At 33.9% G+C, this 26,572-nt stretch overlaps 2 protein-coding genes across 2 annotated transcripts in view; one reads left to right on the top strand and one right to left on the bottom strand.

The window, feature by feature from the left end:
* Window positions 1-26,572, bottom strand: part of brat (tripartite motif-containing protein brain tumor) — a 523,432-nt gene that overhangs the window by 439,550 nt on the left and 57,310 nt on the right. The gene's annotated exons all lie outside the window — the stretch shown is intronic.
* Window positions 21,657-22,863, top strand: LOC140438994 (uncharacterized). Its single transcript, XM_072528627.1, has 2 exons — window positions 21,657-21,924; window positions 21,986-22,863. The coding sequence occupies exons 1-2, from the start codon at window positions 21,657-21,659 to the stop codon at window positions 22,861-22,863; spliced, it is 1,146 nt and encodes a 381-aa protein (XP_072384728.1).

The following is a 26,572-nucleotide window of genomic DNA, read 5'->3' as shown; positions in this document are numbered from 1 at the left end:
GTCTTTCAGACCAATTTATATGCTGGCCAAAACAATAAATTAAATTTTTGTTTTACAAAATATGAGTTATATGCTTTCTTGGGCATTAATTTAGTGATAGAGTACATCAGATACCCCAGAATACGGCTTTACTGGTCAAGTGACAATGGCCCGAGGATGGACCTTATTATAGATGCTATGCCTGTTAATAGATTTGAATCTATTTTGAGGTTTTTACATTTCGTAAATAATGATAATGTAAATCAAAATCACACGGACAAATTGCGAAAAATCCGATCATTTTTGGATAAAATTCAGAAACACTTTTTAGGTGCCACAGATCCAGAGGAATACCAATCAGTTGATGAGCAAATTATTCCACTAAAAGGAAAATTTGGTATATAGCAATACTTACCAAAAAAACCTAAAAAGTGGGGAGCCAAAGTTTAGGTAAGAACTGGAATTAGTGGATATATGTATCGTTTTGAGGTTTACCAAGGAGTTTCGGGAATCAGAAGTCAAATTAGTAAACTTGGAGCGTGCGCTGATGTAGTTTTGCGTCTAACTGACGACTTAGAGAGAATCGATCATAAAGTATTTTTTGATAATTTATTTTGCCCACTTCCCCTTATTGAAGAACTGCATAAAAAGGTATATGGGTGACAGGAACTCTCCGATTGAACCGACTACAAAATTGTAATTCTGTTATGAAAACAAATAAACAAATGAAACAAGGGGGTAGGGAAACTTCATCTGTTGCAAGTACTGAAGATGACAATATAATTGTTTTTAAATGGTTAGACAACAAGACTATTAACTTTGTTTCTAATTGTGCTGGAATAGAACCTAAAAATAAAACAAAACGCTGGTGCAAATCTACTAAGACTACTATAGAAGTGAACAGACCATTTTCTGTTCAGTTTTATAACAAAAACATGAAAGAAGTAGACCTGATGGACCAGTTGTTGGTACTATATCTTCTAAGGAGAGGAAACAAACGCTGGTACATAAGAGTTTTTATGCATTTAGTGGATGTTCTTGTTGTAAATGCATGGATTTTGTACAAGAAGAACGGAAATCCAAAAAAAGATCTGCTTGAATTTAAAGTAAGTATTGCCAGAGAATTAATACATTTGGGAATGCAGAAAGAAAATAAACGAGGTTGACCTTCGTCTGGTACACCACCTTCCATTTTGAAGAAGAAGAAACCGAATCGTCATACACCCCCTGAAATTAGACAAATAATTGAACAACTAATTGATATACCAAATGCTCGAAGATTTTACTCTGAAGCTTGCAAAAGAAAAACAAAATACATCTGCAAAAGGTGCAACGAGCCGCTGTGTCCATCGTGCTTTGAACATTTTCATACCAGTAACTGACGCTTCCGCAAGTGCATATTACCCATTAGAGTGGACGGACTATTTTTAAGGTTTTAGGAAAAAAATTTCATATTTTTACACTTACTATACTATTTTCTGATGTAATAAAAAAAAATTTCTTAAAATTATGCATGAGAGGGTTAAACAGAAATAAAATTTTAAGTTTTATTTTAAAAATGCAAGTGCTCGATTTTTTGTGCCGGTAAGTGTAGAAGCAAATAGTCCAAGACCGAACATTACCACATACAGCCAATTTTTGTGAAAATTATAATACTGTTTGTTCGGGCTGTTAGGCCGTTACATCTCCACCGCTTCCCGATGGGTAGTACTGTGATGTTTTATCCAGCACCTGCGTTTCTTCAAACAGTATCCGATGTATTTCGCTTCCCAAAGCGTGTTCGGCAACGTCAGATTTGTCGATATGTCCTAAATGACAATGACTTTTATGTTCGTTTATCCTTGTCTTTGTGTGTCTTTTCATGGTTCACACATATACCATTCCACATGTGCATGGTAGTCGGTATACTCAGGCCGTTGCTAATGGGTCGCGCTTGTCCTTCACCGATCGAGCATGTCCTACGTACACGGACAGATACCTAAACAGGAACTCAAATCATCATCCAGGCCTAAAACAAGGTATCATCAAAACTCTGGCGGAGAGGGCGAAGGGGATTTTTGAACCACAGCATCTACAAAGTGAACTTCTTCATATTGAAAAATCGCTCACCTCTAATGGTTATACCAGAAGAGAAATACATAAAGCGATGAACAAGGTCTCTAGAAGAAAGGACGAAGAAAAAGAATGTATAGGCAAAGCGTTCTTGCTTTGCCTATACGTTATATATAATACTGTTAGTATATTATGTAGTTCCCTCTTTAACAATTTTATTTAATACTCCCCGGTTATTGCATTTTCTGTATTAAATTTTATTCCGGTAGTTATTTTACTCGGACTCGTACTCGTTTTCATTTGTCTAATGTCAAATATAAATCTAATATGAATGTCAGATAAAACTTCAAGCTAAATATTAGCATATTTTTAATAAACATTTGGATTTTAATTTAACTTTTGGTATGCTAACATTATATCTTGGATAATTTGCTCAACTTTAAATTTGAATTTCTGGTTTTTAAATTGCTTTTCCAGTGTTTGGTTAGATATTTCTAAATTTGAATTTTTAAAATATAATTTAAAATAAAGAATTTGTTTATTTCAAGAAGTAAAAAATTATTTGTCAAACTAAATATAAATTGCTAAAAAAACAAGAAGATATTTGGAATTGTTTTAGGACGGGAAAAAGTGTCTCTTTTATATATAATTAAAATTTTAGTACTAGTTTATGGAAAAGACAATATCAAATTAAATATTGAAAGTTACACGTCTGTTAACTCTTTTCACTTTAGTCGTAGAACTTAGAATCTAGTAAACCAGAGAAATTAGCAAAATAAAAGCCTTTTTCGTGATACTCTTTGATAGAGGTATCTGACAAATACTTCAAATTTGCCGCGCAATAGACTAAACAACACGTTAACTTGTTCCGGTTGTGGTTGTTGCATTCATTACTGTGACCATCGCATCGTATTCTCGCCTAGATCATAGCACTAATAGTGAATGCTCGCATTTAAAATAAAATGCATTTATTTTACCTGGCGATGGTCGGAGTGAGGGTCGGTGGTCGGCGCCTCGTAGTGTACTAGGGTCGAGGATCGAAAAAATACTAAGCTTGAATACTATGGTCCGATTCCTGGCTCGAGGCTGGGAGCTGCGCTTTAACAGTGAACGCTGGCATTTTTAAAATAATGCATTTATTTTAACTGACGATGATAATATGATACTATCCTATGGTCCGAGCGAGGGTCGGTACCTCGTTATGAGCGCACACTTACATTCAAGCAAACTGTCCAGTGTGTAGCCACACGGAAACATTCTCAATAGATTTCTCTTCTGTAGATACACTTATTTCACCTTAACCTAGAGTCTAGACCGGTTTTACGTATTAATATATTTGGGCATGAAGGTCAAAGTTTAATAGGTACAGGTGCCAAACAAAGTGTATCTGGTACAACGTTGTATAGCATTTTAGAAAACAAAGGAGAAACTTTTAGGTCCGAAAAAATTTCTGTAAAATTCGCTGAAGGTGTTGATAGAAATAAACGAGTATTGACAACTTTAGTTGATACATCACCTAAAAAATGGTGCCTACAAAGTTCATAGTTTTTCCAGATGCATCTAATAAAACTCTTCTAGGTATTGATTTTTTGATAAATGCACAAATAGCTATGGATTTTCATAATAAGGAATGGTATTTGTCGAACGAAAGCACAGGACAGTTTTGCTTTTTGAAGAAAAAGGTGCAGAACCTATTAAAATTCATTGTTGTGAAAATTTGAGACAAGATGAAGGATAATGCTAGTGGATTATGAACGAGCTCGACTCGATGAATTTTTGGAAAGTTGGAAGAATACCTTCAGAACAGGGGGAGAGCCTACAGCTTATACAAAGCACCGCATTAATACTGAGAATAGCGCACCAATCGCACTGCCACCATACTTAATGTCACCTGCAAGAAAAAGGTACTGAAAGCCAAGTTAGATAAAGTCTTGGAGGAAGGTAATATCGAAGAATACGAAAGTGCGTGGGCCGCGCTGGTTGTATTATAGTAAATTCATTTAACAGAAAAGTAGCGGTCAACAAATGCATGCACATAACACGCGAAACCCTATGTTTATATAATTGTACAGGGTTGTATTAAGATTCTAGCAGCCTATACCATCTGAATTTGAAATGAATTAATTTATAATTTTTAGGATTACTGTTAATATTTTAATATTTTTGTAAACTGTCATTCACACATCATTAGTTAATTGTGGTATTAATCAAAAGGCAAAAAATAGAAAGTTGTTTTTATACATTTTACGCTTTAAATCCAATATTTGGAAATAAGTAATAATATTATCATTAATGATATAAAAAGAGACCTCTTCTTGTGTAAAAGTTCGGGAAAATACTTATACATAATTATAGGGTAGATAGACTTATACATTTAACATTACATTAACATTAATAAATAAAATTTATTAAGTCGACGTTTCGATATCGATTTAACATTTATTTGTGTCAGCAGAAACGAATGTATATTTAGAAGAATTGTGACATCACTATTTTTGACTTGCCGGTTATGTCGAAGATGGTTTGAGATATCAAAATGCCGCTTTCAGATTTTGATTCAGGAGACAAAACTATATATGAATCCATCGATAGATCGTCCCCAAAGTATTGCATAGGCGACAACGCACAAACGAACATACTTTGCGGATGTAAAACGAAAGTTTTTCTTTGAAAATGATGAAAAAAACTTTTTACTATTACATATAAGTAATATCGAATTAAGAAAAATAAGTACTGGAAAAGTAGATAGGTACAATGAGTAAAATGGGTTACAGTTTTTTATTTTTAAAATATTCCATTTTGTTTATGTAATTTCGAATTATTTCGTATCTTTTATTTATCATTGCTACTCATTTCCACATCAAAAGCTAGATCCACCTTCAACCGGATGGGGGCCTTTTTCAAGAGCCACAACCTCTCTCTTGGTATAAAAGTAAGAATGCTGCGATGCTACCTACGTCTTCTCTGTTCTTTTTATGGTGTTGAATCGTGGACCTTGAACGAAGATATGTGCAGAAAATTGGAAGCATTTGAGATGTGGCTATATCGGAGAATACTTAAAATCCCGTGGACTGACCGAGTCACCAATGAGGAGGTCCTCAGAAGAATGAAGAAGAACCGAGAGGTACTGACCACCATCAAATCTCGAAAGTTACAGTACTTTGGACACATTATGCGAAATGAATCCACATCAGGACTGTATATAGTTTAAAAACTTGTGGAAGATGGAAAATCACATATTATGCAGTAGGATGTCCTTTTTTTGTTTTTTGTTGTTTTTGTCACAGGTTCTTACAAGGTTAAGACCTAAAGGTCTTTATTTTGTAAGACCTTTTATTTACATACATATATAATGATCAACATATCACCTCACTACAATGATAGTGTCAAAAGGAAAAGATGAAGACAGACAGTACCCTGGATGTAAGCGGAAAACTTCTTATTGGCGATATCTATATTATTGTTTTTTAACAAAACAAACTCTTTGCTGGGCCTGAGGATGAGGCAAATATTGTAAGCCTCGAAACCGATCGCTTCTGTAAAACTTTGAAAGTAAATATTAGATTGTGAGTATTGACCTTTTTAATATATTTGTTCAATTATGGACTCACACTTGCAACCCTTTTATCATCATAATAATTATTATAATACAGTCAAAATAATATTAAATTTACTTACTTCAGTTGAGAGAAAACAGCAAACACCTTAAAAATGTTCACAGTTCTAAGTTTATTTAAATAACACTATAATTATAAACCAACACTATAAATATACCAACTAACATATATAGAGCTATTAAAAGTAAAAATTATATTTATATAATTCAACAGACATAAATATGATTCGTAAGGATTACTGAATCCATATCTGTTAAAACTGCAAATTATGCGTCTTTGTTTAAAGGTGTAGATTGTCGTTACTTGTGAGTTTCTACTTGTTACTTTTGATATGCTTTAGTATATAATCAGTTACAGTATAAGTGATTTTGTAACAAGTAGATACCTCTTCAGCATCTCTAGATACTTGGAATGAATATATCACGCGTCCCTAGTTTGTTTATTCTACTTTTCTGTTAGGCGAATATGGTATAGTGCCGAAAAAATATGGCGGTATGAGACTTTGCGTGGACTATCAAAGTTTAATCGCCGTGACTACTAGTGACTCGTGTCCGTTACCGCGTATGAACGATTTATTACACGCCGCAAAGCAAACAATTTATAATATGTCTACCATATACTTACGATCGGGATATTATTACGTTAATGTCGCTGAAGCTCACCGTGATAAAACTGAGTTTGTGTCACTGTTTGGGACTTACGGATGACTTTTACACTAAAAAGAGCCCCAATGAATTTTCAAAGGTTCTTGGACCGTTATCGCCGTGGTTTTAGTAACTTAAATAGAAAAAAGTGCATGTTTGATCGCAAAAAAGTGAAATATAAACATGATGACCGACGTCAATTCAAAGAAGAAAATTTAGAATGGGCCAAAACAACCACTTCCAGTAACAGGACGAAAGGTAAGACAGCTAAATTCTACCCGAAGTGAGATGAATCCTATAGGATAAAGCAAGTGGTATCGCCTGTGAGTTATTAGCTTTGTGGAGTGGACACTCCTACTGCTCTTGGTGTGTTTCACGTATCCGCGCTTACACAAGCTAGCCTCAATGACACTGCAGCTTTAACGCCTGTAGTACTAAGACGAAGACGATAACGTCAAAGGAAGAAAACCTCATCTTCTGCTGGCCCTTCTTCTTACGAGATCAAGGCAAGGTGGGAGACTGTAACAAACCAACTTCTGACGCTGCGCCTCTAGAGGAGCCGTAATATGATTTTTAAACCCCAACATGTGGCTTTTCGGGAGTCCTGTAAGATGGACCAGTGATCTGAGTGTGGTCTGACCGTTTTGTATAGATTTTAGTTTACAGATGTGACGAAACACAAAAAGACAGTATTGAAATTAAACGTAGTGAGTTAACGTTTAGCTTTTGTAAAAGGAACACGATTATACAGCTTTATCAAATCATTGTAATTTTCATTATAAAATAAACCCTAAAAACCCTGAGATAAATTATTATTAGTATAACATCGTATTATATGTTCGGCTCTTCCACGTATTAATATGTTATAACACACATTATAAATACAAACTGCTTAGTATAAAATGTACGTTAAAAAAATACAGAACATTTTAGGATATGATACTTTTAAACAGGTATCAAATTAAATGCAACAAATAAGGATATAAAATTCAAGGAAAAGCTTTTATCCGAGGGTGGATAGAAATTACGTTGTTTTAAACTTTAACAAAGCAATAGCCTCTCTTGCGCTATATTGTTACCTTTTCCGTTTATATGGAGCTATTATGTATACATTATATTCCAAAACTTCTTATTCCCCGATCCGTTCTTCGTTAATACTTACGATAACTGACGACCCCCAGTTTGCAACACTACACTTCCCGACGTTTTGTTTTCTCTAAACAATGTTCCCAAGGCTTGAAGAATTGCTCTTAATGCCTTCTCCGATATACATATAACTAACTTCCCGGATCTAATTTAAATTTCTCTCTTCCTCCGCCTGCGACTAACAAGTTGGCAAAGTATAAGATGAAATTCGGTTAATTATATTATCTCTACGGAGGTGCCAACATGGCTAACAACCTGCAAACATTTGTTAAGTTCCATCCTTTATCAACTAATAAATTGGCTTTTGGTTTGATTCATCTATTAGATTTAACACCGCAAGCTGAAACAAAGGGGTTAAGCTTTGTTGATGTACGGCTGCCATTGAATAATTAACACTCATACATATCTGGTATCCGATTTTTTGAATTTTTACTCCGTTTTAAAGCATATTTTATGTCAAAATGATGTTAATTACCAGTGGCAGAGCCCGAATAGGTTGATTTCAAATAAAGAAATTACAATAAAATAAATCTACTCTACAAAATGTAACAAAAATAAAAAATATAAGAAAAAGTTTTTTTGAATAAAATTGATTATGTTCTTAAAAACATCTATTTTGTTTTATATCTATTTTATATTAAATAATGTTAAACAGTAACACAATTAATATTTGGTGAAAGCCCTATTATTCTAACTTTGTAATCTTCTGTTCATAGATAGCACAAATCTCCTCTTATATTTAACGAGGTCCTTCCATGCCTGCTCATTTAATTCTACTCCGTGGCCTAAGGTTTCTTTCATTTAATTTCTTTGTCAACTCTACTCACACATTTTCGATGTGGCTGAGGTCTGGATTCCGGAATGGCTACAGAAGAACATTAACATGAGTTACTTTAACCATTTTCACACAATTCTACTTGTTACAACGGGCAATTGTCATGTTGGAAGATGAAGTGGTTTTTTCCAAATCTCTGGATCACTGGTGGCAACATTATGTTCTCAAGAATATGTTTGTAATATAATTTTGTTAATTTTTCTTCTATATGAGAAAAAAACGCCAGTCACTTATCCATTCCCATACGTACCGAGAATCGTACACTATTTCTTAAATTATGAGTTTACCGTTCATCAGATCTATGATTTCTTGGCCTAGAAACTCTTGTTTGACCATTGCTATATGATTGAAACACTTTTTCCTTGGAAAATGTAACGTCAGACCGGTTGTCTTCAAGGTTTATAATTTTATTACGAAAATGCAACTCATCTCCTCTTTCATTCTTAGTCAAAAGGTTTTCTTGCAGCTGCACAATTTATTAATTCTCTTGCTTTTTTCCTACTAGGTGCAGTGTGAATACTGCCTGGAAATGCTGTCTCTTATCTAGATTTTTGAGCTGTGGCAAAAGGAGTTTCTCTCAGATAATCTACAATCACCTTCAAAATGATTCCATCTTTGTTCGATTTTCCATATGCACATTGTAAGTTTTATTGAAAAATTTTGTTAATACTTTTAATACTTTTTAGGAAAGATAAGCCCTGTTTTTATCCAGCAAGAGGATTCTTTTAAACGGCGTTGTTTTCAAATAATTTATTAACCTTTTTGTGTGTGTTGCCCAGGAAATCTATGTAAGTATTTTTTTGATTTCTCTCTTTGTAGTTACCCCTTCCAGTCCATCCTTTAATCAGTTACTTACGACGCAGCTTTTCAACCAAAACAAGAGTGGCCGTTTGCAAACGTTTCGGTTTGTTCTTACCTTATCTTCAGCCAGTAATTGCAGCCCCACTTTCAACCCCTATAAGTGATACCCAATGTGGTAGGCAAATTATATCGTCACGGTATCACTAAGACTAAGGTGACGTAGCAATGTAGCAAAAGTTTTTAGTTTCTCCCTTACCAAAACCATTAATCCGAAAATTTCGTTTTCTGTGCAGTCGGACCATCATCAGTGAACCTGGCAGTATATTTCCACTTCAAAAAGGTCGCAAACATAGGTAAAATTTTGACTTTACCCTTACTTAAGATTTTTGAAAAATATTGAACAGTTTTTCAGTTTTTCCAACCCATGTTAATTTTGCGAAATATTCGACCGTTCCGCTTCTTTTGGCACACCTGGTATATTTTAAATTAAAACATAACTCCCTGATTTATTTACAACACATATAAAATTCTGTAAATATGAATTTTTTATTTGAATTTAAGTGGTATCTGTATTTCTGATTACAGACTAATAGAAATAAATGTTTTATTCCATTCGAAATCATTTTTATATTTATCTGTACATTGCGATGTAAAAATATTGGTCGTTTGTGTTTAGAAAATTGACAACGCTTGATTTTATCTTAATGTATTTATAAAACAGAATTTGCAAAATATGTTTTATCAACAGATATTAATCAACTTTTGTTATAAAGCTTTTTGTATTCATTAATCTTTTTACCTTTATTCCTATGTGGTGGCTTTCCTAAATACATTTTTATGTTAGTTTCTTAAATAATATGTATTTTAATACTTATCTCCGAAAAAGATCAATTTGAAGAAGCATTTTACCAGATAATTACAGGAATATGAGAAGAAGTGGTCAAAAGGTTTAATAGTTTTGTCACCTCACCCTTCAATCCACTATCAAGAAAAAGGATGACACAGAGGTATATCTGGCTAGCGGTTAAGTTAATCCTGTCAGGCAGCGAAGTGGGTCGGAATTCTTTTGACCAAAATATGTGTAAGAATGGGCGCCAGTCCGTTTCAACGGACTACCCGTAGGCTAAGAATGTTTTATTTTCGGAACAGACACAATATAAAACTAGCTTTAAAGTAAACCAAACATGTATTGACTCTTCGTATAAACAGAAAAATAAATATATAAAAAGAATCACGGAATCGGTAAGTACTGACAAAAAACAGAAAGAATTAAACAATTCCGAATTAAAAAATACACCCCCTTTACAAAAACTATACCAGAATTTTGTAATAACGTATGTTGTTAAAAAAATTATTAATTAAAGAACCTGTATAAGCAATGTTTTGTGCATTTGTGTGACCTTGAACTTTTGGTTACCCTACAAGAAACAACCTAATAGAGTAGGATCCGGTGATATTGGTGGCGATTCTATGGGTTTACTTCGTCTAGTCCATCGTCCGGGAGAAACTGTTTAACCCTCCAGTAAACGCGCTTTATTTTCTTACGTGACTACACGCGTGGATACATTAGTAATCCATACGTACTGGAACTCTAGAAAAGCAATATTATTTGAAAATAGTGTTATTGTTTTAATGAGGTTTTAATATCACTGCAATTTATAATTGGCTTTATTTTATAAGTAAAGTGTACTTTAATTTAAAAAACAATAAAAAAAAACAATGAAAATTAAAAAAACCAATACTATAAATCAAAGTTACCTTCAACCAAACGTTACAAATCAAACTAGGTTCTATAATATCCTAAATATAACATCTTAATCTGATTCAGTCTGCATGTTCTGTTTTATCTTAGCACAATGTACACATATTTGCTTTAAATGTCCTGGGCAAGTCCACTGATGTCTTGGTGCACCATTTTCTTCTGCTCTTATTTCATGCTCGTCCACAAATATGACAACGCCCAAGGACCGACGATCGAGTCGGAACTTCTTTAGGAGTTTCCTTATTTATTTTTAGAAGAAATTTTATTTTTTCTTTTATTTCTGTTGATTTGTTGTTGTCTAGTCGCCTTAACATCAGTGGTTTTATTAATTCAAACGAAATGTCCTAAAGAAAAGTGCTTCTTGGGAGTGATGCAGTGGCAATATTAGCCTTATACAGGGAAAATGCATTAATTTCTGATATATTTAATAAATCAAAGAACACGGTGAGTGGCCAACGCCGAGAGCTTCGGGAAACATCATATTGTACACACAACTGGTCAACCAGATCCATACCGAATTTTGTTTTGTTGTAATCCGTGATTATTTTGGGTTTGTTCTTGTTTTCTGTTTCAGGATCAATACAATCAATGGTACATGGTTGAAACAGCTAATACGACCTTATTTTTTTTTTGGAACGTGCGTTACCAAGATACATTTTTCTTGGAGGAATCCAAATAGTGAAGAATGAATGTCTCTGTTTTTAGACATTATAAATTCTTGCGGTAGCTGCTTCTTATTTTTAAGAATTGTACCAACAATGGTTAATCGAATTTGAAGCAAATTCATGGCCAAAGGTATACTGGGAAACCAGTTATCCTCAGTTACATTTCTGCCAGTTCCTTCTATGGGTTTAACCATTCTTTTAACAACCTCTGCGCTACTCCAATCAGATTCAAAAGAACAAGTTGGTTGTGTTCCACAGTAAATCTCCATATTATAGGTATATGCATATTTGCTATCTACTGACGCAAATAATGTTATACCATATTTGGATGGTTTACTGGGGATGTATTGACGGAATTGACATTTTCCCCTAAAAGCAAGTAATTGCTCGTCAACTGTTAAATATTCTGAAGGTGTAAAATTTTTTTGAAAATTTTTAATAAAAAGTTCAAAAATGTCTCGTATCGTAAAGGTCTCGTCAAACCTCAAACATCTCAAACCGAGTAGAAATCGGAAACGATTTAAAGATATTGTTAAGTAAATAGCTTCAACACCAGTACCTTTCTTATTATTACACATTTGCAAAACACATTTAGAACATCTGCTGAAAAGAGTATACCAATATGTTCCCAAATCTCTTCGACGTCGGCCATTTTAGCATCTCTGTAGCGTTGTAAATTTGCTCTTACCTTCTCAATATAGATGTTGGTACAACGCGTAATTTCTTTGACGATATTATCATCTAGCATATATTTGAAGCATTCAAACTGTGTTTTTGCATTTCTAGCTTCTCTAATTGGTCCTCTTCTTCTCATGGCGCCGTCTCCTTTCGAAGGTGGGCGATCCAAATGGCAATTGTAGTTTTGGAAACTGCTACGCGAAAGATTTCTGCTGATGAGCAGTCGCACCATCTCCTCAGGTCTACCAGCCACGAGTTCTGGCATCTTCCTACTGATCTTTTGCCCTTTACTTTTCCTTTCAGTATAACTTGAAGTAATTCGTATCTTTTGCCTCTCAATACCTGAACCAAGTATTGCATTTTCCTCTCTTTGATTGTTCTTAGTAATTCTTTTTGTTTACACATGCGACGAAGTACCTCAACATTATTAACTTTTTGTACCCATGGAATTCTCAACATTCATCTGTATATATACATCTCACAGGCATCTATTCTTTTTTCTATTTCAGAGTCCATTGTCCAACTTTCACAGCCATACAGTAATTGGGCCTGGTAACTTCAAAACGATATTTGTTGCACGAGTTCTTGAAATAGGCGCAGGGCACATTTTACTTAACTTTGTTCTTTGTCTTTGCCAAGATAGTATTTTGAAATTATTTTTTTTTTCATCTTCTTCCCCTTGAACCTCTTCATCATAGTCTTGTTCCGATTCTTGTTCGGACATGGTACATTCTTGTTCTAGAACATCATCAGATACATTGCTCAACGTTATAGTCATCTGAGCACCTGTCGTTGTCACTAACATCTATATTCATTATTCCACTCCATCAGCATTTTTTCAAAATTAGAGTCGCCGAATCTTACTTTTTTTGGTCGAAACGTTGCTGATAATTAAAACAAAAATAAAAAATAAATATTTGTTACTCTTTTTCACGCTGAAAACTTACCTTAACCGCCGGATACAAAATATAATTTAGTTTAGGCTTACGTAAGTATACGCGTGAATTACAATGGTAACAGAACACAATCAACTTCTTATACCTACACACATCAAGCGACAGTCGTATACTAAAACAGTTCCTTATACTATGCCTTGAAAGTATAAGAAGATAGGCAACTTCATATACAGTATAGTCCAAATAGCAATAATATAAAATTCAATGGACTACGTATTATGTAATCCACGGGTGTACTGAAGGGTTAAATAATTTCGGAACCTGCGTGGATGGTGAGACGAAACTCGTCTCATCTTGTAAATGATTGATTATGTCTGTTATTGCAGATTCCTTTTCGGTATTTTTGTGAGTGTCTGCGTTTGTGCATGATTCTTACTAAAATAATAATAAGCATAAAATATTAGTCCCAGATATGGATACGTAAATAGAACTCTCCTATGTACAAGAAGAAACATCATGACACAAATAATAGAAATAATGACGAAACGATTAGTGAGAGTATTTTATATTGAGAATAGTTCTTCTTCTTCTTCAGCCTTAAGTAATCCAACTTTGGACATAGGCCTCCCCCAAATCAATCCAGTGTCTTCTAGCTTGCTTCCAGGTGTGTCCTTCGATCTTCTTAGCTTAATTTCATTAGCCCATCTCATTTGTGGTCTTCCTCTGCTTCTGTTTTCTAATCATGGTCTTCCCTGTTGTATTTCGTGGTTCCATCTTTTATCCTTCAGTCGGGCATGTGTCCATTTAATTTGGCAGCATATTCCCCTGCGCCTTTTACTTTGGTTTTGCTTCTAATCCGTTGTTTGTTTTTTTGTCTATAAGTCTCACCTGCAGCATTGATCTTTCCACCGCTCTTTGTGCTTTTATTATTTTATCCATATTGGACTTGGTGAGTGTCCACGTCTGTGAACCATACGTGAGTATAGGGAGGATACACTGATCGTAAATTCTGGTTTTCAAATACTGTTCTATTTTAGTGCTTTTCAAGATCCAACTCAGTTTTGTAAATCCTGCCCACGCCAACCTTATTCTTATTATAATTTCTGCAGTTTGATTTTCTTTGTTAATTTTCATTATCTGTCCCAGGTAGTATTCGCTTACTGTTTCTAAATTTATGTCATTCAATGTTATTTCTGGAATGTTCGGTGTATTTGTCATTATTTTTGTTTTTTCCAAGTTCATCTTAAGACCTACTTTTTCCGAAGATTGAAATAGTAGCGTCATCATGGTCTGTAGTTCTTCGAAACTTGTAGCGAATATTAAAATGTCATCAGCGTATCTTAAATGACTCAGTTTTCTTCCATTAACATTTACTCCCTTATCTGCTCAGTTAATGACTTTGAACACGTCTTCAAGTCCAAGTGTGAATAGCTTTGGTGAGATAACATCTCCCTTGCGAACTCCTCTGTTGATTGGTATAGCTTTGGTTCTCGCATCAATTTGTATTTTCATTGTAGCTTTCTTGTAAATATTGTGTATGAGCATTCTGTATCGGGAGTCTATCCTGCAGTTGTTCATAGCTCTCTCTATTGCCCAAAGTTCTATGGACTCGAATGCCTTTTCATAATCAACGAAGCCAATATATAAGTTCAAGTGATATTCATTGGCTTTCTCTATTAGAGTTCTGACTGTAAGAAGATGATCCGCTATACTGTAACCTTTTCGGAATCCTGCCTGTCTCCCTTTTTGAAGAGAAGTATTGTCAAACTTTCATTCCAATCATCTGGGACTTCTCCTCTGTGAAGATATTCGTTGAAAAGTTTTTTTAATTCTTCAAGAATAATTTCATTCCCCTCCTTCAACATTTCTACAAGTATTCCATCTGGACTCGGAGCCTTATTGTTCTTTAGTTGTGCTATAGCTTGTTTTATTTCGAAGGATTCTATGTTAGGGAGTATTTCTGAGTTGACATTCGTTATCTTTCTCTTAAGGTCTTCCTTTGCAGTGTTATCTGGGTTCTTGTTTGAGGAATATAAATCACGGTAAAATGTCTGAGTAACTTTTAGGATTTCGTTCTTTTCTCTTATTTCTATCTTTATCCTTCAATGAGATTATTATAGGCTTTCCTAAGTTTGATCTTAAGCATTTCAGGCCTCGGTTCTTTTCTTTTTCAAAAAAAAAAAAATTAAAAAAAAAAAATAGAAAAGAACCGAGGCCTGAGAATAATTATCTAACAAAAAAAAAAAATGGGCCAAAATATAAGAAACTAAGAAATATTGTCTACATATGAACTTATATAATAATAACTAATATTCTAAACCTTTCTTCCGTGCCGATAGAGCTGCCACTGGAGCATTGAGTATTGAACACAAATTTATTGTTAAGCGTTGTGGTCTCGACAACTGTTATTAACATTTCCACTTGATTGTAACATTATACCTTATAAATAATTGAAAAACAAATTTAAAATGGTCTAGTGGTAATTCGCCTTAGCGTTTCATGTTTAATTTGGTTGGAAATTCTCGAAGGCTACGCTGAAAAACAATTTTGGGTGTTGTTTTGTTGTAGTTTACATTATGGTTTTATAGATAAATTAGTTTGCGGTTTTTAATGTCGAATATTTAATATTTTACTTTGATAATAGGCGGAGAGTAGAGTGTTTGAAGGTTAACCAACATATTATACGAGACTTATTATTAGAGAGAGATCTAGGAGGTGTCTTCTATTAATTATTATTGATCACAGCTTTTAACGTGTAAATAACGTGTAAACTAACACAACAATGGACAAGCCACAACTAAAAGTTATCTTAGCTACAAATTGAAAACTTCAACATATTTTTCCATAGATGGGCCAACACTGGCCAACGATGAAAAAACTAGTTTGATAAAATTACCTCTGTTTTATGTATTTTGGTGTGCGGAGTTCGAAACTCATAATATAAATGCTGTATCGCCCACCAATTTTCACAATATTGAATATTTAAAATTAAATAAATTACATTTGCTTTTTACTTTGAGAAATTAAATGTTACTAGCTTGGTAGCACTAATAAATGGAATATACAACACTATTTCTTTTCTTTGGTCTTCTTCTTAAACAACAACTGTAAAGTTGTTTTATTCCAATAAACATAACCTTACTTCTTACTGTTTGAACCATGTGCTTTAAGTACCCAAGCTAGCCGTGATTGTAAAAACTGTTCTAATACATTTTGCTAAGTACGTGGTAAATTTATAAAAATAGTGTACTTTGCATATATTAGTGTTGAAATTGGTGATTAACACAAAAGTTAGAGGCTCCTCCATGGGTTTGTTATGTTTGTGTAGAGGATTTAAGGAAGTGATTTAAAAAAAAAAGAAAGCTTTGTACTGTGGATATTTCTGGGTATAATGAAAAAATAAGAAAGTGATATCCGTCTGCTATCCATCCGGAGAACTTTACAACCACATTTGTTTACGGAAGCTGAGTTAGATGACTTAGTGATATATTTGGGTTTAATGAAAGAAAAAATGGAATTGCTTGACTCAAGATTAACAGAAAAATATTTGTTGTCAGCTGTTAAACCTATTTACAAGTACAGGTATAGAGATCAACAAATTACTCAGTTTGTCAAGCAGGAAAGGGATTTAGTATACTGTCATGATATTGGTTTCTAATAAACAAGTTCCAAATTGAGTATAGTAAGGATGATCAAAGGCTTTTTACTGAAAAATTTTTATTTAAAAAATTTCCTTTATAAAAGGTATATTAATAAAAAACCCTATCGGGCTACATCACAGAAAGTTGTGGGAAAAACTATTGCATCACCAGTGCTATCCTAAAAAAATTATAACCACAATTAAAGCAAACGTGAAAGTTAAAATTTTGACCAAGGTTATTACAAAAGTGTGGTCAATACTTGCTGGATGGTTAATACTTATTGGACAGTTTAACATAGCCATACATTTTTAAAAAAGGTATACGTTCAATACGTTCTGGTTTTGTTTTATTTTATTTCGATCTATCAATCTGCGTATGTCACATTGATTAATTTCATTACGCAGTCGAATTAAACCACACCGTTTAATTTTGAACAGCAGATATATTTACATGTAAATAATGAAATGCCAAAGTTTAATCAAGGTAAAGTTATATGTATATCATGCACTTTTATTATATATACAATTTCGAATTTAGGTAGAATTGCTTCCATTTAAATTTAATCGAAATTAAATTTAAACAAATTTTATTCTACTTTTTCTTTACTCAATATACAATATTATTATCTACTACATTAGATATATATATACATATATATATATATATATATATATATATATATATATATATATATATATATATATATATATATATATATTAGAAGTGATTATTTCGACCAAAAAATAATTTATAAATACGTTCAAATTATCGGGTATAGTGGTCTATAATAAAAATCTTTCTTTTTTCTAAATTACTCAATATTTCGCTATTTATTTAAAAGCTTTCTCAGGAGTAAACTAAAAACAATTTGATTTGTATTTGTACCCCATTTTTTGTAATGTTCAAATTGTTTTTAGTTTACTCCTGAGGAAGCTTTTAAATAAATAGCGAAATATTGAGTAATTTAGAAAAAAGAAAGATTTTTATTATAGACCACTAAACCCGATAATTTGAACGTATTTATATATATATATATATATATACATACATACAAGATATTATATTTATCTTGTATCTTCTTCTTCATGTGCCTTGTCCGTTCCGAACATTGGCAATCAACATGGCTATTCTGACTTTGTTTACGGCAGATCTGAATAGTTCAGCAGATGACAATCCGAACCATTGCCGCAAGTTTTGGAGCCACGAGTGTCTTCTCCTCCCTGGACCCCTTCTGCTGTCTATTTTCCCTTGAACGATCAGTTGCAGTACTCTATATTTATTATGTCTCATAACGTGGCGTAGTACCTCTTCGTTGGTCACGTGCTCAGTCCAGGATATACGTAATATACGTCGATAAGCCCACATTTCGAAGGCCTCTACTTTTTTCATCAATGTTGCGGTCATTGTCCACGCCTCCATTCCATATAACAAAACCGGGGATACATAACATTTCAGAAGTCGAATTTTGAGAGGTAGGGTGAGGCTTTTAGAGGTGAAAATTTGCTTCATGCTAGTAAACGATGCTCTTGCCTTTTCTACTCTTATACGTATTTCCTTCTCTTGATCCCAATTTGAGTTAACTGTTGTTCCCAAGTAGATGTACGAATCCACGTGTTCAATTCTTTCATTGTCTAATATCAGTTGCTGTGGTGGTTGTTGGGTTTTGCTTACTAACATCCATTTGGTTTTTGTGATATTTAGTCTGAGTCCGTATTGTGCACTTGTTTTTTGTATCTTACTCATTAGGCAACTCAGTTCCTCCATGCTACTTGCTAGAATCACAGTGTCATCAGCATACCTTATGTTATTAATTATTTCTCCATTTATCTTTATGCCTTCTGTGCTTTCCTCCAGCGCTGTCTTAAATACTTCTTCTGAGTATATACTAAAGAGAATAGGAGACAAGATACAGCCCTGTCGTACCCCTTTCTTGATCTCAATTTTATTGGTCAATGTAGATCCTACTTTCACTTTAGCTGTTTGGCCCCAATAGAGACTCGCTATTGTTCGAATGTCTCTGTAGTCGACTCCGATCTTATGGAGAACTTCAATTATCTTTTCGTGCTTTACGTTATCGAATGCTTTTGCGTAGTCTATAAAGCATATGTACACGTCTTTGTTCATATCTCTGCAGCGCTGGATGAGTACCTGTAGACTAAAAAGTACTTCTCTTGTCCCAAGAGAATTCCGAAACCCAAACTGCGAATCTCCAATGTTATCCTCGCATTTTTTGCTTATTCTGTTGTAAATAACCTTGGTGTATGCCTTCGAAATGTGGTTAATTAGACTTATCATCCGATGTTGATCACAAGACTTTGCTTTTGGTTTTTTCGGTATGGCAACAAAAGTTGACTCTAGCCAGTCTTCAGGAAACTCCCCGCTATTGTTAAAGAGTCTGACGAGTGAGTCTAGAAATTGACTGTTTGTTTCGCACAGCATTTTCAATACTTCCCCGTATACGTTATAGTTGCCTGGTCTTTTGTTATTTTTAAGACCCTTTATAGCATTCTCCACTTCTGATTTTAGAATAGAAGGGCCAGTATCATCATTGCTCAGTGTATACCCACTAGGACGGTCATCATTAAACAGTTGTTCCAAATAAGTTTCCCAGATTCTAACTATTTTGTCGGGGTCTAGTTGTAGATTTCCATTATCATCGCATAGCCCTTTCGATAAAATATTGTAGCTTTTCTTTGTTGTGAGTTCCTTTATCTTCTTATGCATATTGTGATAGTCGTATACCTTTTCGCACTGTTCGATTTCTTCGCATCTCTCCGAGAACCATTTCTCTTTAGTTTTTCTTATCTCAGCTCTAATTCGTCTATGGGTTTCACGGTATTTGGCAGTATCTTTAGTTTTATATATCCGTCTCTCTTCCATCATGTCAAGGATTTCTGCAGTCATCCAGTCTTTCTTTTTTCTCTTATCAGGTAGTAAAAACTTAGTGCTTGAAGTCCTAATCTCTTCTTTAATTTCACTCCACTTTTCCAGCGGTTCATTGTTATTTTTAAGGATTTTTGATATTTCGGTATTTAAATTCTCCTGCATCTGTTGTTTAATATTATTGTTGGAAAGCTTCCTAATATCTAGCGTTTCGGGCCTATTCTTTACATTTGGCTTTTTTAACTTTGCTTCAAACTTACATACCACCGGATTGTGGTCTGATGCTACGTCCGCACCCGGGTAAGTTTTTACGGCTTTGATGGAGTTTCTAAACCTGATTGGTGCAGCGATATAATCTATTTGATTTCTGATTATTTTACCAGGTGAGTCTGCCGGTGATTTCCAGGTATAGAGTCTACGGTGCGGGAGCTTAAAGAGAGTGTTAGTAAGTACTAGGTTGTGTTCTTGGCAAAATTGAACTAGACGATCTCCTCTTTCGTTTCTTTCACCAAGTCCGAAATTTCCCACAACCTTTCCTGTTTTGCCTCGTCCTACTTTCGCGTTGAAATCTCCCATTATAAGTGTTATTTCATTCTTTTTGGTTTCTTTTATCTTGTATGCAGTGAAAAATTAATCAAATAATATTCGGAAAATAAATTTTTATTACAAGGAAATTAACAACCCTCTGCTTCTTTTCAAAGCAGGCAAATTTTCGGCAAATACAAGGAGTTTTAGACCTACCTCTCTTTTATGACACCTCTTCAAGACAATCAAAAGAATGATACTAAACCGAGTCGCTGAATTTGTGGGGACTAAAATTATTCCAGAACAAGCAGGATTCTGCTGCAGCCAAACCCTTAACCTCACTTAACACATTGAAGATGGTTCTGAACGGAAAGAAATAAAAGGCATCATAGATCTAGCTGCTACATAACGCAGTTAATTTTCAACGCCTGCTGGCCAAACTATATGAAAGTATAATGGATTTCTGACTCACCAGGTTGGTGAAATTCCTTCTTCAGAATAGATGGTTCTACGTAAAATCCAGTCCAAGAACAGTCGATGGAGAGACACAAAAATGATTTACCACAGAAAAGTGTCCAAGTGCCGATTGTATATAACATATACACCAACGACCAACCCATAAACCAACAGAGAAGAGAATTTATTTACGCTGATGATACAGCTTTGGCAGCTCAGGGCAGAACCTTCAATGAAGTCAAAGAAAAACTGAGACATGTTCTAAAAGACTTACTGAAACTAAAAAAGCACTACTGGAACACAACGAGTCAAAATGCCTCTAGCATACGTCTAGATAGAACTCTGTCTTACCGAGGTCACTGTCAGGAAATCAAGAAAAAAGTGAGCGAGGATAAGTAAGTCGAAGTCAGCCAATTATTAGACCATATTAAAAAGTTTAGTCACCACATATATATTGTCTTTGTTTAAAAACTTTAATAGTTCAACAGACATCTTGTCCAAACCCTGTGCCTTTCCGTTTATCATATTCTTTAGCACATATAGTACCTCTTCATTTATTGTCATTGGTCTGCTCTCTGGTTCTTCTGATATTGTCTTTCTCAGTTTTTCAAATCTTGAAATAAGGTAGGTGTAGTTAATTTGGCATGTACAGTAATATGGCCATCCAACAAATTTCTTACTATTTTTATGTTTAAACAGATGTTGCCACATTCTCTATACGTCAGAACCATACACCATTGTTGTGAAAACTCGTCATTGCAGAAGCTGGTTATTAATTTCGTAATTTTAAAAAAAATCTTAACTGAATCTAATAGGTAAGTTTTTAATATATTAATTGTACTTACATGTTTCGTATACCTTCAAAATCATGTACATGTTCTTATTTTATTGTATAAATTTTGATTTAATACATTTTTTCTTAGACAAAATATCAAAATACAGTGTTGAGTAATATGGCCAGGTGAAAAGTAGGGTTATATGGCCATGGCCATATTTATCTTACGTGGCCATATTACTCTACAATGCATATTTTGTTTGCTGTATTGATAATATTTCTTTTATTACAGAAATAAAAAATGCCCCAGTATCAGCGCAGGGGCCTACGAGGCAACTGGACGGAAGAAAATTTGTCAGCAGCTTTAAGAGCGGTGGAAAATGGGACCGCAGTTAACACAGCTAGTCGTACATATCACATCCCAAGGTGGACACTTCAACGATATTTAGAAGAGGAAAAACAAGTAGAGTCTTGTCTAGGGCGAAAGACTACTTACAAATGCCCAAGAAGCAGAATTAGTTCAACGTATTATCCGTCTTTCGCAAATTGGATATCCACTTACTGCAAGGGTACTTTGTAAGTGTGTATATCGGTTTACAGAACTCAATAATATCCCAAATCCTTTTTAAGAAAGCAAAGGAATAGCTGGTCGTTATTGGCTACGTGGTTTTATGAAGCGCAATCCTCAAATTAGACCTAGGAAAGCACAAAACTTAAATCCGGCTAGGGCACAAAAGCTTAATAAATTTATTGTAAAAGATCATTTTACTAAGCTGGAAGGTATTTTAAGAGAAATGGACATACTTGATAAGCCCGAACGGATATATAATGTAGACGAGAAAGGTTGCAGGTTAACACTTCACCACCAGCAGAAAGTTTTATCGCAAAAAGGGGCTAGAAGAGTACATGTTGTTGCAAACGAACATGGAGAAAGTGTTACCATCGTTTCTTGTGGTAATGCTCTCGGTACAGCAATCCCTCCAATGGTACTTTTTAAGGGTAAACGTAGTAAGCCAGAATGGGTTGACTCACTACCTCCAGGTGCTGTTGTTCAAATGACTGCAAAAGGTAGCATGAATATTGAAACGTTTTCAGTTTGGCTTCAACACTTTTCAAAATTTAAGGTTGCTGGTCCATGTATTATCATATCTGATGGTGCAAGATGCCATTTGGATCACACTATTGTAGAAACTGCCGAAAGATACGAAATTACTCTATACTGTTTACCTAATAATACTACTCACGAGCTCCAACCAATGGACAAAGCTGTATTTAGAGCCTTTGAATATTACTGGGATGATGAAGTTATGAAATATTATTCTATTCATAGCGATCGTGTTATTACCAAACAGAGATTTGGGGCAATTTTTTCTACAGTTTGGGACAAAACAATGACACCATCTAATATAAAATCGGGGTTTTCTTCAACGGGAATTTATCCATTCAACCCAGAAGCTATCCCAGAGATAGCGTTTGCCCCTAGTACTATCAACACCATCCTACACTAGTACACCATCAACACCTAGTAATACCAACATCAGGAAGATAAAGAGAATGTCACATTATCAGAAACTAACGCTTGTAATAAAGCAGATGATTTATCCATGCCATCAACTTCAGGCATTCAACAAAAATATTACCGTTGTCATTCTACTTTGGGATTACAACCGAAAAATAACTCAAAAGAAGTATGTCTGGTCACTGATAGTAGTAACTCTTGTCGTCCCTCTACTTCGGATTTTCAACCGAAGAATCGCCCGGAAAAACCATTTCTAGACACTGATAGTAGCAACTCTGACTTATCCTTTAGTTTGCATGATTCTAGCAGTGATGAAGTTATTGATTCAGAAGACGATCACAGTGATTTCTCAAACATCCAAAATACTTCATTCACTATTATGCTCGAAACACCTGAAAATGCAGCAATAAAGAACGATGACAAAAACCCTAGAAAACCAGCTATCAACAGTCGAGCCCAAGTTGTTACTAAAGATTTATTCGGTAGATGTATTGGAAAAAGTGATTCAGAAAATATTGAAGCCAATACGCATACTACAGATGGTAAAAGAGTCTCGTCAATGCTACGAAAATTATCCAATCCAAAAAACAAATTTAAGACCTTGCCTGCTAAGAAAAAGGGAACAAAAAAACAAGAATCTTGGTTCTGCAAATTATGCAAGGAAGACAGGATGGTAGATATGAGACTGTGTAGCGTATGTAGTACTTATATCCACGAAGAGTGCATGGGTCTCACAGCTAAAGACAAAATTGATACGTTCTTATGCCCTGATTGTGAAAAATAAGACAATATTAAGTTTCTCTACTGTATTTGCTTAACATGTAATAAAACTGTTAAAAAATCTGAAAATATTTTATTCTATTTTGTGTTAAGCTTCATAATTAGATATAAAAATTTACTTTCTGTAGAGTGGCCATATTAGCGACACCATGTTGGTAATATGGCCAATAGCAGTATTTTTTTAATTAAGTCATAAATATCATATTTTTATCAATTTTTGAAAAATTATACAATAAATATATATTTAGATAACCCATGTAAATGTAATAACAGTTACTTTTAAAAAAAATTATATTTGGCCACAAATACGGACAAAAGTTCTTAAGGTGGCCATATTACCTGCACATACCTTATGTCTTCTACATTTTCTTACCATGTTTCTAATTTTATTTTGTTGTCTGCTGCTATCTGCCTACTGACTTCAATTAGTTTATTTCAGTGTCTGCGGTGATTTATCTAGTCTCCTTGCGTATGTTAAACGAGTCGAGTAATTCTTGTAGATTACTACAAGTTGAATGTATTTTAAGCACTCAAAGAATCTTTGAATCAAACACTATAATGGTTGCTAAATGCTAAGGGAAACAGGCATGTCCAAACTTCATTGTGATTAATATTGTTATATACATTCGAGGCACTAATAGTTTGTAACCCAATATATATTTGGAACTAAAGATTAAATCAATGAATAGATACTAAGATTTATAGTGGGGTTATATTTCTATACACACTTTTGATTGCCCTGATTGATCATTAGTAGATCTGCCTTTTCGAAAACCATATTTTTGTTGTACTATACTGGATTCTGTAGTATTTTTTATTAATAATTTAGTTACATCTATAGTGTGATTAATTTTTTCGCTCTACAACTGCTTGTAGAAATAGGTCCTGATGATGAATGTAGAAATAACAGAAATTTATAAACGCAAATCTCACCTGCACGCCTCTGCTTTAGCACTTAACTCTGTAATTACAAAAAGAATGATGTCATAAGCCTTATCTGGGAGAATATTATAATTTCACAACTTAAATGAGTTCTTCAGTGGAAAATTACTCGTCTTGAAAACGTAGTCGGTTTAAATAGGCTTCGAAGTTCACGTCAGGATGGTCACGCTTGTAGCAATTTGACAAGAATATTCGCTGCTTATTGATCCGTATATTCGAGCTACAGTAGCTTGCTTTTGAATAAATGATTAACTAAAGATATTAAGTAATACAGAATTCCGAACACCGAATATATTATGTCATATTCATTATATTTTGTACAATTATAAGAGGAAATATGGTAAGCAAATGAATAACATTTTAATTTTACGAATAATATTGGGTAAGTTAGACGATGATAAGCATCACAGTCTCTAACATTCATTTTGGCTTCTGGTTGAGTAATTGGTGTCCTCGTATGGTATCCCGTGTGAGCCATAATGATTTCCTAATCTCCTTCTATTTGGCTGTTTGAGTGCTTAATGCCCTTGGCAAAAAAACCAGCAATTTGAATAAAATCAATAAAAAAGATGTTTAAAATTATAAAAAACTTTCTTTGTTCTATTGAAAATGGGTTGTATAGGAAAGCATTATTAACAAAAAAATCTTGAATGTAACTAACTGTTTATTCATTTTCATAGAATGGATGACACAGTATTATCTGGTATAATTAGCAGCTGTGAATAGACTATGTTTTATAAAAGATTAAATACACAAATGCTACGAGCACATTTAATGCATCCATTAATTAATTTTATAGCGAAACGAGTATGTCGCAAATTAAACGATCGTATATTAATGGTGGAGCCATATATTTACATATATCTCGTTTAAATTCAAGTGCAATTTACTATTCGATTGAACAAATATAGAAAATAGCGGTAGCCGAGCTTTAAAATCGGAACTCCAGTTTCGTGTAGTTGTTCAGTGTTGAGAATTCAAATTAATTTTAAAATAATATGTGTAATAATCTGTAAAAACTTACAAGAGCTTTTTTAATAATAAATCTACCCTGCGTGTTTGTTTTCTTTTTCTTTTTTTTTTGGCATGCAAATTAGCTACTTAACCAGTCCCAACAACTTTATAAATATTAAAAGAAACAGAAAAATTACTGCAACAAAAATTAAAAATTAAATATAACATAATACTTAGGTAGCATACAAACGTGGTCACTCACTTCTTGTCTAGGGATCCATTAAAACCTTATATTTAGACAAACTAAGTGGGCAAGATCAGAGTTAGAAGGTAAAAACAATTTAGGTAAAACTGTAAAATAAGGAAATTTTAATACTAACTCAAATTTAAAGGTTAACTTTCGCAGAAAAATTTCTTTAACAAATATACAGTGAGGTCCTAAAGTAACGGATAAATTTATTTTATACAATGTTATAAAACAAATGGAAAATACTGAAACAGGTCAATTTTTATAAATGACAATACACGTTCCTAATGACATTCAAATGTATTACCGAAATGAAGATGGTGCCGAACCGAAAATGTGAACTGTGTGCAACCAGTAATGGTCCAGTTGGTAAAAAAAAGGGGAACCTATGAAACAGTACAATGTTGGTAGTCTTATGGAAAGAGTAGCAATCGACATTGCAGGTCCACTTCCAGAGACGAATAATGGAAATAAATATATCCTGGTTACCATGGATACGAATACCCATGGATAAGAAGGGAGCAATGTTACGAACATGCATCCGACGTAGCCCATATAACGGTTGCATTTCGAGAGACGACGAGAAGCTTCCAGACATATATCGAGCGCGAGAGAGATTGACCCGTCAAACAAACGAATTAATTGTGGACTACTCCAGAATATTCTAGTACATTTTATATATAATTAGCTCCGATATTAGCTAAGGGGAGTTGATAAGATATTTTCGTGCTGTAAACTTATAAATAAATATATTTATATAAATTAAAAACCGCTC

Source organism: Diabrotica undecimpunctata, chromosome 4 (genome assembly GCF_040954645.1).
Source record: "Diabrotica undecimpunctata isolate CICGRU chromosome 4, icDiaUnde3, whole genome shotgun sequence".
Classification (NCBI taxonomy): Eukaryota; Metazoa; Arthropoda; class Insecta; order Coleoptera; family Chrysomelidae; genus Diabrotica; species Diabrotica undecimpunctata.
This window is presented reverse-complemented; position numbering and strand designations above follow the sequence as displayed.

Bases quoted from the DNA above. Each gene is read 5' to 3' on its own strand.
- LOC140438994 (XM_072528627.1), top strand. From the start codon at position 21,657: ATGCCCCAGTATCAGCGCAGGGGCCTACGAGGCAACTGGACGGAAGAA. The intron at 21,925-21,985 runs GTACTTTGTAAG...ATCCTTTTTAAG, and splicing joins GATATCCACTTACTGCAAGG to AAAGCAAAGGAATAGCTGGT.